Source organism: Struthio camelus, chromosome 8, assembly GCF_040807025.1.
Source record: "Struthio camelus isolate bStrCam1 chromosome 8, bStrCam1.hap1, whole genome shotgun sequence".
Classification (NCBI taxonomy): domain Eukaryota; kingdom Metazoa; phylum Chordata; class Aves; order Struthioniformes; family Struthionidae; genus Struthio; species Struthio camelus.
This window is the reverse complement of record NC_090949.1, coordinates 25,944,567-25,963,364: the sequence shown is the minus strand read 5'-3', so window position 1 is coordinate 25,963,364 and position 18,798 is coordinate 25,944,567. Positions and strand designations below refer to the sequence as shown.

The following is an 18,798-nucleotide window of genomic DNA, read 5'->3' as shown; positions in this document are numbered from 1 at the left end:
TGGGCAGGGACACGGCTCTGGGGAAAGGGGTGCTGGGGCTCTGCCACCAACCTTGAACTCCAGCTCCATCGCAGTAACGCTCTCGCCTGGCGGGACCTGGGTCAGCTTCTGGATGTGAGCAAAGAGGTTGCGTGCAGGCACCTCGGTATTACCACATGTTGCTGCCTCCAGCAAGGCCTCGTGGATGAAGATGTATTGGTCCTCTGTCTGCACCATGTAGTTGCGCTGTGAGCGCATGCATGTCACGTGGCCGTAGATGTCCACTGTTTTCTCATGCTTCATCCGCTCCAGCATGGCATCAATGACAATGAAGCAACCAGTTCGGCCCACGCCGGCACTGCGGGAACAAAGCACGCGCCTGAAGTGACCCTGCCTCCTACAGACACTGCGCCAGCTCCGCTGCCACTTAAGAGAGCACCTGGACCCCAGGGCGCACAAAAGCAGAGCAAAGGCAGAGGAGCTAAAGGCAGAGGAGCTGAGCAGCAAACCGGAGGAGGCAGGAGAAGAGAGACAGGTATGGGAGAGTGCGGGAGGCAACTCAGCCCTTCTGTTGTCTCCCCTCCATTGGTGGAGCAGAAAGGACATGGTGTCACTCTGCCGGTCCAGGCAGTGGCTAGCAGCACTTCCACAGGGGAAGAAGAAAAGTGCTTAGCAGACAGGAGAGCGACAGTGTACGTGTTCATGGAGCCAGAAGACCTGGAGTCCGGGCTGGGCCCTGCTACCGAAGCCCACAGCTTCAAGCCTGCTTGTTCCCTCATCTCAGTCACTGTCTCCTAACCCACAAAACAAGAAAGCCAACCCATAGAGAGAAAAGCCGAAAGGGGGGGAGGTCATGCATTTCTACACTGAACACTTCGCTCAAGCATTAGACACCTTTCCATATCTACCAGAAAAGCAGTCGCAATCCTTGAGCTGCTCAGCCCAAGAGCACCCCAAAAACAACAGACATGCTGTCTTGACACGTAAACACATGGAGAAATATGAAGATGGACATTTCCTCGTTTATGGTGCAAGACAGATCCTTAACAGGGTTTTAATACAGCTTGTTTGTGTGTTAATTATACCTCACTCCCATCTGAAACGGAGCATGAAAGAAGAGTATTAAACACTGCTGGTAAGGCGTATGCTGGAACAGCAATGATGGAGTGGTTTGTTTAGTAATAGTCCCCACTTGGCTGGTATAGATAAATCTCAGGCCAGATGAGATGCTGAACCTTAGCAGCCTAATATTTTCACTGAAAGAGCCCCCTTTATATGCTGGTGAAGAGTTCTACCTTAAAAACTATGCATGAACATTGGTACAGGTAGCTGCACGCATGTCTGTCCATGCTGTAGTTCTGAAAGGTACTACGCGCTTATGCTTGGCAAATTCACATTATTTTTAAACTCTGCTTGCTGTTTTGCAAGAAAAAGTGTGTTCTGAGGCTCTCTGTATAGTAGCACTATTTAATCAGACAGAGCATCAGCAATACAAATTTCACCGCTGCATTGCTGCCACTAGCTGGTGACCTGTTTCCCAACCAAGCATGCAGCGAGGGTTGTGCTATTGTACAGCTTTCCCTGCAGAAACAAGAGGCACCACTTTCAGCTGGAAAACTCAAGGCTCCTGTAGCCAGAAGGCACGTGCCCCGGTGCAGTTTTGCAAACACACAGACCTACCTGCAATGCACAACCATGGGCCCAGCATCTGGTGGGTTACAGGCCTTGACCCGTCGCAGGAAAGCTAGGATGGGAGTAGGGTATTCTGGTACCCCGTGGTCAGGCCAAGCCATGAACTGGAACTGTCGCAGTTCTCGCTTCTCGCTGGAGCCATTCTGATGAAGAAAGTTCAACAGGAGTTTAGCGTGAGAACAGTCTCATCCTGGGAGGGGAACTCACTGACGGGTAACAGCAGGCATTTAGCAGTGTGTGCGCCCCTGCATGTATCGAGCTTTTGCCACAGAAAATTTGGAGGCTGAGTACAGGCTTCTTACAAGGCCTCCATACCCATGAATGGTCCATGGAAAAGGCCAGGTGATGAAGCTGTGGGAAGCCAGCTAATGCTGACAGCAGAGCAGCTCTGCAGGACTGGAGAAGCCTGGTGGGAAGGGGAGCGACTCCAGTCTGCACAGCACGGGGTCACTGCCCTTGCACTCACCGCATGCTCACAGAAAAATGGGCACAGAAGGGCCACAGCAGCAAGTCTGCTCCCTGCTCCTCCGAATCACAGGGTCTCTACGGGACGGCTGGATCAGTCCTGCATCTGCAGCAGTTGCCCTTCTCCTGTCTCAGCATGGTTGAGTGATGTATGCAGCTATGTGGTAGGACTGGCTGGGTGACTGCTGGGGGCAAGATGCCTTCCCGGGGCGTGAGTGGGTCCCCACCATGGCCCTGCTGCGCTGTCAGCCAGCACAGCCCAGGCTCAGTTATGCACAGAAGCAGCCTGCCGCAAATCCTGTTTGCGTTGCCGCAACACGCTGCCGCTAGCACTGCCCCCTGGGATTCCCAAACACTAATGAGGTGCGCAGCAGGCAGGAGAGAAGGGCACGCACGTCAGCACGGCCCCCTCCATTTGCATTATTAGTGACAGGAGCGCTAAAAATTCCCTGCTTCCTGTGTTGTCTCTCTAATGGGAGGACAGCTGTTACATGTACGCTTGCCAGAGGCAAGCACGGCCTCTGCTCTGTGGCCCCATCGCAGGGTCTGCATGTGTATAGCAGAGCATCAGGTGTCCTGGACAAAATCCAGCAGCGGTCAGATGCACAGCTTGCAGCCAATCTCCCACTGCAGCCCAGCTGTGGGAAACAGCCAGCGCGTGGGCTAGCCACCCAGCCGGCCGAGGCAGGCACAGTCGGCCTCCCCTGCCCGTGAGCCGCGCAGCGCCCCGCAGCACCCAGCAGCGGCAGAAGGGTCCAGCTGCTGCACTGCCTGTGCGCTACCTGCAGCACGAACAGCCTGAACCAGCACCCTACCTTGTACAGTGCAAAGGTCCGGACGGTGTAGGTTGCCAGCTCGACTGTGTCCAGCAGAGTGACCTGGATCATCCCATAGGTTTCTGTACCCCGACTCGGCCAGTACTGGTCACACTTTACCTACGGGGAGGAGAGGAGAAAGGGTCAGCGCTGGGCCGCTGGCTAGGGCACCTGGGGTGAGGAACAGGGCTCTGCCCTCCCGAGGGTAACGGCAGAAAGGACTCACTGTGCAAGGGATCCCCAGCACCCAGGTTCCCTTGTCCCTGAATGTCACAATCCCCAGCAGAGAGGCAGGACACCCTGGGCTCCTTTCCTAAGATCCACATCCAAAGAAAGAGTGGGATTTTGCTTCTTCAGACGCTGGTGGAAGGTGGCAAAGGGGGCCAGGCCACCAGCCACAGCAGCAGCAAGAACACTACCAAGTGCAAGGAGAGCCCACAGCACCAGCAGCGATTCGCGCCTGCTGTAATTTTTGTTTTCTCTCTCCCACAGGGGAGTATCAGGGTCTTTGGGGCTGTGCTTGCAGCATCCCTCCCAGCCTGAGCCCCCCTGGATCGAGAGGCGGCCAGTGGCAGCAGGCTGCGGGGCTGCAGAGCTGGGGAAGCACCACACGGAAAGCGGTAGTTTGTCTGGGGAAGGCTCTCGAGGAGCTGCTGAGGCGAGGGAGAGATGCAGCCTGTATCCCCACCCTCCCAGCTCAAGGTCCTTGACCCACAGCACCGAGCTGAGACAGCGACACGGCTCTGGGTCCAGTGCAGTGGGGTATAGAGAAGGCACAACCTTCCCCCAGCAACGTCCCCAGCCCCGCCGGGGACCCTGCCAGCACGCCCCCCCGGACAGCAAGCCACCCTGGCGAGAGCAGGGAGCCAGCCCACGGCCAGCCTCCAGCCCGGGCGCTGCGCCCGCCGGGCTGAGCCCTGCCGCCCTTCTTGCACCGCCACAGGCGCGAGCATCCCTTGAAATCCGTATCTCCCATCTGCTTCAAAACCTGCTCCGCAGCAAGGCACACGTGCAAACTCAGGCGCAGACACCGCTTCTTTTCCCTCTGCGAGAAGACTCAGCCCATGGCAAAACCATCCCTTAAACCGCTTCCTACGGGCAGCGCTGCCCCACTACAGACACCGCTGCTCCCTTGAGACCACCAGCCCTGCCAAAACGTGTCTCTCGCCCTCCCACCCTGCAGACCAAAAGCCAGGGCAGTTTGGGCTACTGGTCTCGGCTCCTGCTGCAAGCCTGGCGCAGAGCCCGACCCCGGCCAGGGCCCCAACCCGCTGCCCCCTTCAGCTCCCTGCCAGTCCCCCCCTGCTCACCTGCCCATGCCCTCCTCCTCCTCCTCCTCCGCCTCCTCCTCCGCTATTTGCGGCTCTGTGTTTACAAACTACTCCTCCCGTTTTGCTGTCTCCAGCCTGAGCTCCCTCTTTAATTTGGCACCCCGAGCTGCCTATTTAACCCGGCGCCCGGCTCCCCCGCCCCGCGGAGCCGCAGCGCCTGGCTGACAGCAGAAAGACTTCATTCCCACCCAAGCGCGCGACACCGAAAATGGTTTCCCGCCCTAGGAGAGAGGAGTGAATGGAAGATCATCTGTGCTTGTCAAGGAATAGTAAACTTAATTATTAGCCGAGCGTGTTTACAGCGGAATGCGTGGGATGGGAAACAACAGGCTTAATTAGAAATCAATGGAGTTCTGCCTTTTAATTGAAGGCGCTTTCAGCAGGGTGGAGTTGGTAAGAGCGAAGAGCCCAAGCCCAGCGCTCCAGCTGCTGCTATGCCGCGTCCGGGGCTCAGAGGGGATGCAGCTGCCCCTGCCTTTTCGGGTCTGGGCTCACTAAGCAGTCCCTTGGCGGGAGTGTCTGCTGCAAGGCTGCCCGACGGGGCTGCAGAGTCGGGGCGGTGTGCAGCCCCCCGGCCCTGCGCGGGGCAGGACTCGGAGCAGCGCTGCTCGCCCTGCTCCGGGGCGACCTGCGCTTCCAGGCGCTCCGCGGGCCTCCATCGGCGCTCACAGCCAGCCCGCTCACGGCGTGTCAGGCCCTGCACACACCTCAGATTTCTCTTCCTCGCTCGGCTCCGAGCAGCGCGTTATTTCAAGATGACCGGCTGCAGAATGAACAATTCTGAGGTCGCAAAACCTTATTTCACAGCTAAACCGATCCCGTCCCCACAAGTGGGTGGCAGCTACCACCGGCATCTGCAGCCGCCTGAGCTCGCCTCTCCCACTCCGGGGATGACGTGATCCCTCTCTAAAGGAGGTGAGAGGAGGGACAGAACTGCATCCTGCCGGCTCTGGCGAGCGCCGCTCGCCGCCTTGCCATCCCACCGGCCTGCGCCTCGCTCGGGTTTGCGGGCGAGCGGCGCAGCCGCGTCCCTGCGCGCGGGAGGTGGCTCCCAGCCTGCCAGCTCCGGGAGAGCGGCACCCTCCCTGCCAAGCGCAGACTGCAGCACCGTGTTTGCACGAGCGCAAAACAAACTTCAGAGGAGTTCCCTGCGAGGGATAATAGCAGCGCCTGGGCTGGTAATTGAAAATTATTTATTCATGACCAGATAAGAGTCAGTCACATTTTCTGCCAAATTTACCCATAATGTTTATGCCCCATTTTCAAGCTCTGTAAATTTTATGCTGAAGCCGATGCACTGTGGCACTAAAGCAGATAAGAGATGTTTTCTTCTGGCAGTGCTTGCTTCTCATTAACTTAAGGAGCACAGTAATGTCCTGAACAGCCATTTATTGCGGCTTTGCTGAGTGCTTCCTGGTCCTCCCCTTTTGATGCCCTGTGCCCAAGAGCAGCCGGGCACCCCTCTTCAGCTGGAGTGCTGTGCTCGGCTCCCGGCCCACTCGCCAACTCCAGATGGCTTCACTGCCAGCGAGATGGCCGAGCGGGGCAGGACCCCTCTTCTCTCACATCCCTTAAGGACCAGCCCATCTTTACGTCCCTGCCTGGAGACACAAAGCGTAAAGGCAGATCACAGCTCAGAGCTGCCTGCTTGGTGCTCTGGGCTGGGAGAGGACAAGCCACGGCGCTGCTGCAGGAGACCTGCCTCCACCCGGGCTCTGCTCGGGCTCCTGGGGATTGCCCGTGGTGGGAGAAATTCTGCTTTTGACGCTGCTCTCGTGCCACACACCCCGGCTGGGACACGCCACGCTCAGAGCTCTGGGAAAGCTAATCTACGGTGTGTGTTTCTGAACTGCCACCAAATGATTCTGAAACTGATTGTAAAGCTTTGAAGGCAGCTAAATTGCACAATCCAGCCATTTCTATCCTTTATGTGCCTCTCGCTTTGTGAAAACATGAAAAAGGGAGGATGATTTGGACCATCAAGCCAGCTGAAATTGCAGACCATAAAAGCCGATGCTCTTTAAAGATTTCTTTCCCCCTGCAGCTCAGGAGCCCTTTAAAGCACTGTCACCCCCACAGGGCCGCAAAGCTGCTGCTGGTCCCGGTCACCTTATCTACACACAGCACCGCTAAGGGGGACTTACGGAGCTCACTCGGGAAGGAGGCAGAGCCTGCCCTGCGTCGGGCACTTTGCCACGCAGCCCTGCTGCCCGGCCCCAGGCTCTGCAGCCAGAGACACACGCTCTGTGCTGCCCCAAAGCCTTTGCACAAGGGGCCTTGCAAGTAAGGTCACCAGCAGTAATGCTGTGACGTGCTCATGCCTGGAGCAGTGCTGTCCCACGTTAGTGTGGACAGCAGCAGGCAGCGACACTGCAAGGATCCAAGGGGACCGTGCGGTTGCATTAGATGAGGCTTGAATGCTGTGGAGTGGAGTAAACGGTAAAAGAGGGGTCTCATGCTGAAAGTTGGCAGCAGTGGGAAGTGACTAGGATTTTCCTCAGTCCCAGAAACATGTGCTCCTAAGCGAGCTCTTGGTACCCATCACCAAAGGGGAACGAGGACAGAGAGAGCAGGCAGGTTGCTGTGCGGGATGCTGGAGAAGCCAACAAAAAACAGAGAGAACGCAAAGAGAAAACAGAGAAGTGGATCTCCTGTGTGTCCAAATCCCAGCTTCCTACTGGGGCCCTGCTGTAAATGGGCACCACGAGGCACCTTCAAACCAAGCAATCCCACTGAGGCCTCCAGGGAAGAGCCCTCGCCTCTGCTCCCTCTACAGAAGTCCCATGGTCCACACGGGGCTGGTGCAGCTCAGGAGCAGCAGGGCCCTCCCACTGCCTCCTCTAGGAGCCTGCCTTTCCGGCAGTGCCCTCCTCCACCAGTGCCTCTGCAAACGGCCCCTTTCTCATGAGTGCTGGCCATGTGCCAAAGGACCCAGCCCAGCACGGGCAGGCTGAGAGCCAGGGAGCGAACGCAGGGCAGGGGCCGGTTGGGCTGGCTCAGCCCACAGCCCCTGGGCAGCACGCTGCCTGTCTCTGCCCGCGACAGGCGTTCGCAGGGTCCGTCCCACCGCCGAAAGCTCAGCCCAGGGCTGGCCGCCTGCACTGTGTTTGGGACAGAAACCAGTATCGCAGGAGGTAATTAAGGGATGACATGACAGGGAGCGTGTTGGGGGGAGATAACGCACGGCTTAGCAGCACGGCCACGTCAGGCAAAGACAAGTGCCTGTGGGGTCGAAGGGAACCCGTTATCTTAGAGAAACACGCACCTTGGAGTGCCTTCCTACCACTGAGCAGCCCAGAAGGTAAGCGAGTCAGGACTCTGAGCAGAGATTTACCGGCAGCCAAAAAGGGCTCTTCCTCATACTTCAAATGAATGTTCCACCGCTGAAATATGAAATATGAGCAAAGTCCCCATATAAACCCCTCGCTGCACCGCGGCCGATCAGCAGCTTCTGATCCTGCTGGTTCAGCCCCTGCGCCTTGCCCTGAGCTGCAGGTTGGGCCAGACTTATCTGCCTCCCTGTCTGTGCTGGGGTGGGCGATCACGGCCGTTTGGGGAGAGCAGGCAGAGCTGTGCAGCTAGGACGCAGAGCGCAAAGCTGGCACTAGGTCCCCAGAGACAGCTCTCCTCCAGGGAGCACTGTTTTTCTCCTGCAGACAGCAGGGCATTTGGAGAGCTAGGGAAGCCCATGAACAAAGGCTATTTTTGTACGCGCAGGGAAGGCAGATCTGTTTTGCCACAGAGATCTGTTGCTCCAGCTGCTTCCTCCCAGCCAGTGTGGGCTGGGACAGCCCTACCAGCATTTCAGTGCTAAGGCTTTTGAAACGGAGGGAGAGCACGCAGACAAAAGTTTCAGCTAAACCCAAACTTGACAGTTGTTGCTTCTAGAGAACGAGCCTACTGGGCTAAAAATAACCAGTGCTTCACAGCTTGAGCACACAGCCCCTTCTCCTGTGGTTGGCATGGCAACGCTAAAATATTCTGCAAGCACAAATGCTCACTGCTAAAATTTTACTTTTAGGAGCAAACCCAGTCACGAGAGGCAGAAGCTGCCTCCTGCTTGGGCAGGCTTTGCCCAAGGGTGCATCTGGGCACACGAGCATTTTGGCCAGAGCTTACAAGCTGTGCATGCTCATGCTTCAGGGGCCAAGGAAGGACCTCTGTTACCAGACCCCAGAAGCACCATCTACTGTGAGGGCTCCTGTTCCCTCTTCCCACCCCACGCTGTCCCCATGGTCTGCAGGCAGCTTTGCACTCATTGCATCAGAATGTCTAATCTTGGCAGTATGAACTGATCGTTGATATACATGTTGTCATTGGACAAGGCACAAATTATTCTTGTTACTGCACCGAGGCTCTGTCAGCCATTGCCCTGCATTGCCAGGGATGCCAGGGCCCCATCAAGCTGCAGGATGCTCCTGATACCACCCATAGCAGCTCTCAGCTTCTGGGATGCAGCCCCCGGGCTTTCAGGGACTGTCAACAACTCCCCATTTCAGAGCTTTCCCTTCTCTCTCTGGAGCGAATGTTGCAGGCAGAGAAAGGATGGGTGCGCAAGCACGCAGGCAAGGCAAAGGCTTATGAGTAGCACAACAACAGGAGGTTTTGCCACCCTTCTGCTCCAAAAAGAGATGCTCACAATGCACTTGTTTGCAGGGTGGTGGCTGGGCTGCCTCAGGAGCACCTGCAGCCCGCAGTGGTGCCTGCAGCAGTGGCCTCCCCAGGAGACCTGCCTCTCTCTGGGTTTGAGCTGATTCACTTTATACTGCGATGCGTCCCCCATCCCTCTGTCCTGCCCCTACTGTTAGCTCCAGAAAAGAGAGGAAGCACACACTGTACCCTGGATTTCTCCTCCAGCCTGGTCATCATGACTATAGTTGCTGTTCTCTGTTCCCACACCATCCTCCAGAAGTCACTGAGGGTTTCTGGCAGTGGTCCCTGCGTAGCGATGTAGGCATTCTGCTTCCGATACCCGTCAATGTAATTGGCATTGATGTAATCACTCCCAGGTACCCCTGCAGAGAAAGAAGGTGAAGCGTTACTCCCGGGGCAGCACACAGCACCGCACTCACCCTGCTGCTGGGCCACGCGGGCCGGGGAAGACGCTGGTGTCTTCCCATGGCTCTTAACAAGTCTCTGGTACAGCGTGATGCCAGAATCTCTCCCAGGGACCCTGCACAAGGCAGGGACAGTGCCTGAACAAAGAAGAGCCCTTTGTATCTAGCACATTCAAGGAACAATCAGGCAGCATAAAAGCCGAGAGACAGCTGCCACCCACGCACAAAGGGAAGTTCACAGGCGGGAATATTAAGGAGCTCGTTTGGCCCCAAGCAACTCATTGAAATAATTGTCTTAAATTCACCAGCTATTTGTTATGGTCCTCCAGCACCTTTTAAAAATGCTCTTGCTTCATTAGATTCATGCTCCTATCTGTGAGTAGAGGATGTTCGGCAAAGAATCTCCTCCCGCCCCTCCTGCAGGGCAAAGTACCCCATGGGGAGCCTGAGACCTTCCTCCCACCAGCACCAAAACCCTCCTCAGTGTAAGACCTCCCTCTGCTGCCTGCTGGCAGAGGCTGCTCCAGCTCCCATCCTGCACACACCACCTTATGGAAAGGACTGTCTTGTAAAGGCCTTTAAAATGCAAACACACAGTTACTTAAATACATGCAGCAAAACGCTGGCCGGAGGCTGAGTTTGCAAACTCCGCTCAGCATGGGCTGCTCGGGCAGCTCAGTGCCCAGGCTGCGGGGATGAAAAGCAGCAGGAAGTCTCCTTGTCTCCCAAGGAGAGCACATCTGCATTTCATTAGCAGAAGGAAATAAAGTTGAGGGTTTCCCCCTCGCCCTTTTGTCCTGTGGAATTTTTGACAGGTCCCAGCAGTCTTTAGCTGAAACAAAGTGCTGGCAGCTCTGGGGGAGGCCACACCAGCTGGAGTGCAGCGCCTGGCTCTCGTGGCATGGGCGTGAGGCATCTGGCAGGGTGCTTTGGGAACGGTTCCCAGGAAGACACAGACACTACTTACAGCAACTGAGTCACGCTGGAGGACAGGGATTCCCCCACGTGCTCACCCCACAGCTGTCTGCCGGGGTTTGCCCATGATCGGCCATGCCAGGCCTTCATGTAGCTGCTGCTGCCAGCAGCCCTGCTGCCAGGCACCAGCCAGATCCCCTCCTCCTCCCCCAGCGGATGAGTGGTGCATTAGCATTAGAAAAGACACTTTATCCCAAGAAAAAGGGCATCGGGACTGCAGGACCACCTGCATGCAAAGCCAAGCCCTGGTCTTTGCCCAAGCAGGAGAGCATTCAATTAGCTGCATCTTCCTTATGCTGCCCGCGAGCAGCTCTGTGCTGGCGCTGGAGACGGGCTACTTATAAAATAGACAGGAATGGGTGCCTGTGCGTGCCTGGGCTCCCGTAGCTGCACTCCAGCTCCCTCTGTGTGCAAGGGGACTATGAAGCAGGCACTAAAAGCAGGCGCTAGTCCAGATCCCAGAGCTTACAGCCCCCTTTGCAAGTGTGGCACTGGTTTTCGGAGCCACGGGAGTCAGTTCTCTGAATATCAGGGCCCCACGCACCTCCTCTGGGGCACTAAGATGCGAGGGGGCCTGATGTCCTAGGAGAAGCCCCCCCCGCAATCCTGCCCTTACTGGGGGACAAACAGCAGCCTGTCCCAGGGGAAGATGCTGGCCCTGCAGCCAGGCTGGGACAGAGAGGAGCAGAGGAAGGCAGCTGAAGTCACGCAGTGGGACCAGCAGCGAGCAGGGAAAGGCTCGGGGGTGGGGGGGGGCAGGGAACGGGCTGCCTCGGACACCCCAGCTGGCACTAGCAGTGGCAGGGAGCAGCCAGGCCTGGGCACAGCGCTCTGAGGGCACTGGGAACACAGGGGCAGCTCTAGAGAGCCCTTCCTGAATCTTCTGCTGCCAACCAGAAACATGCATTTGCTGGAGCTGATACCTAGATGTGTTTCTTGGTGTTTTCTCCTACTTGGTGGAAAATAGGGAAATATATGGTCTCCTGCCACAGTTGGATTCAACCATTTCCTGGGGTGGGGGACCACATGCGCACTCGCCTCCCACATCACGCGGGAATGCCTTTTCATAGTGGTCAAAAGGGCACACACTTGCCCGCCACGTACAAAAAGATCCTTGCCCAGCTGTCCTCCACGTCACCCAAAGGTGATGGTGTGCCTACCCTGGAGTCCTCTCTTACCATCGATGGAGGTCAGGATGACACGCGAGTGGTCATACGCAATCACGTTTGCATAGCGGTTTTTTGGTTTATTCACTTCCAGGTTGGAGTTCTCCCAGGTGAACTGCTGTCCTGGATCTATGGACTGTGGAGAGAGAGAGGGAAGGAGGCAGGAGCGGTTACGGCACAGCGGGACGCTGCAGGATTCGTCATTGCACCAAGGGCATTTGCATTCCCACATCCCCCTCCCCTGGCCAGATGCAGCTTGCTTGGGTGTCCTCTGAGGCTGTGTCAAGCTAGACCACACTAAAGCCCAGTTCCCAAACAGCAGCGGGACCCGTCTCCCTCTGACCTGTAGGCCAAGGAAGCCTCTCACTGCGGCAAGCAGCTGCAGAGGCAGCTCTTTCTCCACTCTCGCTCTGTGCTCATCCTTTCCTCTGGAGCTACCCACCAGCAGAAATTTGGTTGCATGCCAAGACTCCACGGGGACCTGACCGTGCAGTTCTTGACCTAGCGGTTTTATTAGTTGTTGAACTGCAGTCTCCTGAAATATAGCAAGCCCTGGGTGTCTTGTGCCCCAGGAGCTTTGGGTATTAGTGTCCTGTAAGAGAGCCTATGAGCTTCTGCTGGGGAACAGCCATGAAAATTGATAGGTTACTATCTGCTGCTCCAGCTACTTATGCAATGTAAACATCTCTCGTCTGAATTAATAGAGTGACAAAGAACTATAAACCTGGAGAAGAGATGTGGTTATAAATCTTGACCTAAGGCCCACGTGCTATGCCACGGCCTGAAAAGCATACATCATGATCCTGCCTGCAATGCTAGCCTTGCGCAGGCGGTATTTCCTCCTACGGGCTATGTGCCTGGTGGCCCAGCACAGCCGTGCAAACCTCTGCGCATCCAGCCCTGCTCTCCTCCATGGCCATGCAGCCCCTTCCCAAAGCCCTTCCTGTTGTCTTTGTTGGTGCATAAGAAAAGGGGAAAAAGGACCATAACAAAAGCATTCCTCTGAGATGGGATGGCCTCATTGGCTCAGAGATGTGTGTGTGTGTGTGAGAGAGATCGAAGAGGCACCCAGATAAAACAGCTGCCTCATGCAGGGACTTGCTCTACATACGCAGCCCTGGGCAGGCCCAGGGCAGGCCAGGAATCAGTCATCCCATGCACACTCTCCCGACATTTCCAAGACAGTCAAAGTCTTCTTAAAACCATGCTCCGACTCAGAGTCCCTGAAGCTTTGCTGGCCCACGGGTAAAAGCATTGAGCAAACAGGCCAGGGGAAGCACTGCACATTATTCTCTCTGCAGGACCAGCGTTCATGTCGCTTGGTGCAGAGCCAGCTCAGAAGGTTTCTCAGGCAATAAAACGCCTGTGAGTCAGTCTGCTGTGGCTCAGCCGTGGGCACCAGGCAGAGCTGGGAAGCATAGCCCCATCAAGCACCCCACCGCCCATGCACACGGGGACACCCGTCGCTGGCTCCTGTGCTCTCCCACGCCGTCAGGCAGGCACTTTCCAACACCCGGCAGCGGGTTGTGGCACCCAGCTCGGATGCGGAGCACAGGCACTGCCTGTGTCCCCGCCACAGCACCGTGGTCCTTGCTGCACGCACAGGGCACACGCCGTGCCCACGCGGCCCACGTCGCTGGCTGCCCGCAGGCGGAGAAGCCAACGCTGACGGAAACGCACAGGAGGATGTGACATCACAGCGACGCTAATAGGTAGTTTGGGAAATGTAGGATGTCTATTTACATTTCCCACAGAAAACCCACAATTTTCTATTATCAGAGTAATAAGCAGGCAGCAGCAGCACTCGGAGGCGCTGCGGCAGGGAGGGCGGGAGCGGCGAATGCCAGAAATGCTCCTGGCTGGAAACCTGCCAGCCGGGCTACCGTGGCCCCTGCACGCCCCTCTGCCCACGCACCGCGGTGTCCCAGGGCAGCTCACGGCTCTCCGGGACACTTTGTTTTATTCAGCTTTGCACAATAGGGCGTTCACTGAAGTAACCTTCTACGTGTTGTCCTCCCTTGGCTGTGGACTGTGTGGCAGGGACATGTGCCACCCACCTCACGGCAGGGTTTGCCAGCTGAACTGGAGAAGGGCAACAGAAATGACCAAAGGCATGAAAAAGTCTTTATAAGAGGAACAAAATGTGTAAGGATGTTTCTGAAGGGGAATTTTATCCTGGGCTAGTCAATCCTGAGTGCCCCGGAGAAGACCCACGTGGAACGGGTGTTTGCTGTTTCTCGTGAGACTATTATTAACAGGCAGCAAATGAAAGTGTCCCACTGGACGTCCAAAACAAACAAAAGGAGCTGCTTCCTGGAAAAACACATAATTAAGCTGTGGAAGTCCTGGCCTCATAACACTGTGGATGCAGCAGGTCTGTGCAGGTTCAGCAACTAGACAAACTAATGGGGAAAATCCATCAAGGCCTGCTAAAGACAAAAATAACACTTCTTCCTCAACAAGGTGGCCTAAGCCTGCACAGACAGCTGGCGCAGGGAGCCAGCTAGCTGGCTGTGGAGCTGGGAGGCTGGCCCTGAAGGGGCGAGCCACCTTCTTCTTGCTGCTGAGGAGCACCACAAGGAAGCACCATCCCTGCCTGCACCAAACGCCTGCTCCGCACCAGGCGCAGGTGGATGCCGGCGTCCTCCCTCCGCAGCGGAGGCAGGGGCTGCTCAGGACTGACGCTCAACCTACGCTGCAAATCACTGCTGAAAGGCTCCCTGGGCAGCGGGGTGCGCTGCGCTTTGCACAGGAAGTTGGTGTCCTGCCACGGCAGTGAAAGGGCTACTTCCTGGGGGACATGAGGCTGCAAAGAGCCCCCAGAACTGAGGAGCGGCATCAAGGTGTTGCCATTAGGGTTAATTGCTTTGATGTGAAACGACGATGTGCAAAAATGGTCTAATCATCATCAGCCTCTTAAGAGGGCAAACAGGTGAGAAAGTCAGAAGTAATACAGCACCTGAGTGCAAAGAGGCTCTAATTAAATACTCCTGCAAATTAGTGACTCATTTAGAAGTAAAATGATTTAATTTAAACTCTAGTGATGAATTAATGTACACCTGTTCCCCCCTTTAAGGCAAACAAATGAGTAAATAAATGGGAGGATGACGGGCTGCCTGGAAAGCAGTTGAAGCCCATTACATGGAGTGGTTACTGGCAAGTCTTGTCCCATCTCTGTAGGATGCTCTGCCACCCCAGCTGACAGCAGCAATGCTTTGCTCCCTCCCTTGCTCCACAACTGCTGGGCACTGGGAGTCTCCCCTTGTTCATCTCCAAGACTCAAGGGAACCACCACTTCATCCCAAAACTTCATGAGAGTAACGTTTTCAACTCACCCTTCCTAGAAAGCAGGAGGGCTGGGAAACGGGAAAGAAATGAGCCAGGAACAAAACTAAAAAGCACCGTAACTTTTGGGTTTGCCTTGCTTTACAGTGATGGGGAAGATGCTGTAAGACAGCAACTGCAAACTTAGTAAAAGCCCCATTAGTAAAACTCCTCCTTCCCAGTGTGGAAGTGCAAGCAGCAATCTCTCTCTAGTAGCTTAGGGATCCCTGCTGCTACTGCCATCAACATAAAGACAGAGCCAGACCACTGAAACAGGACTGGAAAAGGCTCTTTAGTAGACTCCAGAGCACTTTACAAGTGCTTTGGAAACATCCCTGGGTGCCAATTTGCTTCTTGGACACTTGCTGTCCCCCTCTCCCTTAATGCAGCTCCAAAGACCCCTGGAGCAGATACCCTGCAGCTCGCAGGCCAGGGCAGAGCCACGGCTCAGCCGGCCTCAGCAGCTGGGCAGCCTGGGGGGTGGCTCCGCGCCGCTCAGCAGCCCAGGCTGCTGCCCAAGGGCACGGCGAGGGCAAGGTGTGTGGACGGTCAGTGCTTCCCAGCCTCCTGTGAAATCAGCCATATTAGCATAGGCATTGACCACCGTCAATCTGCGCTACGTCTCCAACGAGGACATAACGCGCTCCTGAATCAATCGCTGGCAGCGCTTCAGTCTTATTATTCTTATTACTGGAACGTGAGTGCTGCATGCCTGCCAGACAACTTCTCGACTGGCCCATTAAACCCAGAGTACGTGGCTCCCCAGATGCTATCCGGACCCCCTGGTGCAGCACTGCTGGGGCTCGCCCGGGTGGCCACAGGGGCTAGTTGCTCCTTGCCAGGGCTGCAGGCGCAGGAGATGCGATGTCCCCAGGGGGCTGAGGGGAAAGGCAAGCCAACGGGGCTTTAGGCAGGCCAGCAGTGTTTCCCTCCAGCTGCGTGCAAAACTGTGGGGAAGGGGATGCAGCCTCCGAGGACGCGCAGCTGCACTGGGAAGCAGCAGCACGCTCAGACGTGCAGCCTAAAGAGTGGTGAGGCTACGTGCAAGGAAGCAGCCCAGAGATCACCATGCCCTGGGAGGAGCAGAAACCCAGTTGCGCTCAGCTGCCCACTGGGGTGAGGTGCAGCAGGCACCTGCGGGGGCAGAGGTGCCCTGCCTGGCACCTAGACTCCTCCACCCCACTCTGCTCCCAGGGGCCGGCAGCTGGAGGAACATGCCTGTGGGATGAAGCACGAGGGGCAACAGCCACAGGCTGCAGCTTGGGCGGTTCAAGCTGGACATAAGGAAAAACTCTGCCCTGGAAAGGTGGTGCAGGATCCAGCCCAGAAACGGCAGCAGCCACAATCTAGCAGGAACCAGCCCTGGTTGCACCGAGCCTGCGCGTGTTTGCTAACAGGAACAGAGGGGACAGCAGCACTTGGCTGCCTGGATCCCATGGGCAGAGCAAGAGACACAGCGCAGGCGTACACGCTGCTTCGAACAAGCACAGGCGCCCCTCGACCAAGGGCAGGATCCTGCCCCGCGCCAGCGGGCTGCAGCGTGGGAAGGTGGCCCACAGGAGGAGCTCCAACATCGCCTCAGTACTCGCCACACAGCGCAGATAAATAATTAAGGGGCTCAGCCTCCCCTCTACTTATTTAATTCCATTAATCCCACACTGTAAATTCACTGTGGCTCTCACTGTACACTAAAAATGAAATACTCTCCTGGTGCAGCCAGGTCAGGAGCAGCTGCCAGGCCCTTGCACTCTGCTCCCGCCTGCTCTGCTGCGCGCTCGGGAAAGCGCGCTCGCCTTGTGCTGTGCCAGCCCCTGCCTGCCCCTCGCCAGAGAGGCCGGGAGCAGAGGAAGCCCTGCCTGCAGCCAGCTCTGCTCCCAGCACCTGCAGTTCAGCCTCTCCCGTCCTGCCAAGGTCCCGCTGCCACGGCAAGTTCCTGTTGCTGGGCTCGGGAGCCTGCTCGCGCTGCGGCTGGCACACCGCTCGCTCCGCGCTGGCTTTGTCGCACCGGCTGCTTGGCCACGAGGGCTGGCAAACAGGCGCGAGCAATATTATTTGTTCTCTGACCTGCGGGAATGGAGGCCAGCTTGCTCCGAGAAATCTCTGCCGTCCTCTCTGCTCCTTTCCCAGGTGCCTGAGGAGGTGCTGACAGGTCTTGTTTTCTGTAACCTGTGTCTAGGTTACCGCGCTATCGCTGACACAACCAAGACAAGCGCCAGACTGATGGCTCTGGGCAGCTGGCCTCACTGGTTAAAGTGCTGTTAAATATTTGCTTTCTGTCTGGGGTGCCTACTGCTCCTGGGACGTGAGCCATCTATAAACAGCCCTGCGTCCCGCTGAGACATTAGGCTGCCAGGCTGCTGTGCGAAAACACTTAAAATGCAACTCTTCCAAAGCATAACCACACAGCAAATGGGCCTTGGGAGTTCATCTGTGCTATCTTCCCCTCTTCCTTTGGCTTTCCGCGCTCAGTTGTGCTGCGCGCCTGGGCAGGGCAGCACAATTGGGCCTCAAGCTCCAGAGGGAAACAGGGTCAGGACCTCTGTCTGCTGAAGTGCTGGGCCACCGCCTGGCTCTGCGTAGCTGCTGGGCTCGCTCGGTCCTGGGGGATCGTTGCGGCTGCACCATCGCACAGCGATTGCAATTGCACAGGAGGGAGCTGTGGTTTCTCGCCCTGCTCCGTGCGGGAAGCACCCGCTGGTGCAGGCTGTGCTGCACAGCACCCTCCCTCCCACCTCCGCCGTTTCCGCACCCACTCCGCAAATTCCCTTACTCAGCCACCCTGCAGCTCCCCCAAAGGGAGCTGTCATCCTGCCAAACCTGCACATACGGGGACCAGCATGAGCCTGGACCCATCTCACCAGACATGACTATACTGGTCCCCACATGCCAACAAGGGACATCCATTCCTGCTTTGGGGCCCATCCTAGTGTCAAACACCTTATGAGCCTGTCATGTTCAGTAATTTCAAGTTGATGAGGAGTCACACACAGCAGAATCCAGGGGAAAAAAATTACATGCAACAATCAGCTACTTAATAGCTGCTTCAACATGAAAAGTACAACTGATTGGTGCTCTCAACCAGCCATGATACTCTAAAGAAAGAGAAATGGGAAAAGAGCAGCTCATGAAAACAGCTAAGAGAATTTACTTAAAGTCCATTTTTCTGAAACAGTTCCCCAGCTCAGTACTGTGTTGCAGGCTCCAAATGGCGCAGGCCTAGTGCGAGGATGGGAGTGCACAGACACGCGATCCTGCTGCATCCCCACCGCACAGCAGAGGCAGAATCTGCCTGTAGCACAGCTGACAGCCTTGCTTTACATTTCAGCTGGACTCGCAACAAAAAGCCCAAGGCAGATAGATAAGGCTGCATACCTTGGCATCACCCTTGCAGGACATACATGAACACACAGGTAACTGCAAGGGAAGCACAATATTCCTCTAACTGTTTCCCGAGCTGCAAAATAATGCTCTAGCTGGTGAAAGCTCAGCTCTTCCCTGGTCTAGACAGCAGTATGGGGAGGGACAGGAAAGCCCTCCACTTGGCATCTTTAAACAAACAGGAGCTCGGTGCCTTCCTTAGATACAACACACCCTTTGAACTAGCTGGAATTTGTCCCTGACCTTCTCAACGCAGGGATCTGCTTTCCCTTTCCTCGCATATATAATCTTACCTTGTGGGTACATGTTCTGATCTCATCTCATAAATCAGTGTAGGTATGCGGCAGGAAGGGGAGGCCACAGGCACAAACAGATAACCATTCCAACAGAAGTGATAACACATGCAAAGGACACTTCCCCAATTTATTCCCTCTTTAATACTAGTGAGGGGTTTATTTCTAAGTCCCCTGCAGCTCAAGGGGGTCCTGCATGTAAGCACAGGAAAACATAATATCCTGCCACCGCAGCTCTAATGGCTGCAGAGGAAATTTGCCCAACCTCACAAGTCTTCAACCTAGTCACCCAGCATGCAGAGCGGTGAGAAAGGAAGCGCAGC

The 18,798-nt window shown here is 56.2% G+C and overlaps 1 protein-coding gene across 24 annotated transcripts in view; it reads right to left on the bottom strand.

Moving 5' to 3' along the window:
- The window catches only part of PTPRF (protein tyrosine phosphatase receptor type F), a 399,448-nt gene that overhangs the window by 9,509 nt on the left and 371,141 nt on the right, over nucleotides 1-18,798 (bottom strand). For all 24 annotated transcript variants that reach the window (XM_068952831.1, XM_068952832.1, XM_068952839.1 and 21 more), the window contains 5 exons: nucleotides 11,493-11,616; nucleotides 9,122-9,297; nucleotides 2,952-3,071; nucleotides 1,660-1,814; nucleotides 52-337 (listed from right to left, as the gene is read on the bottom strand). In XM_068952831.1, the coding sequence (XP_068808932.1) occupies nucleotides 52-337; nucleotides 1,660-1,814; nucleotides 2,952-3,071; nucleotides 9,122-9,297; nucleotides 11,493-11,616 (861 nt within the window). The remainder of the gene's footprint in view (nucleotides 1-51; nucleotides 338-1,659; nucleotides 1,815-2,951; nucleotides 3,072-9,121; nucleotides 9,298-11,492; nucleotides 11,617-18,798) is intronic.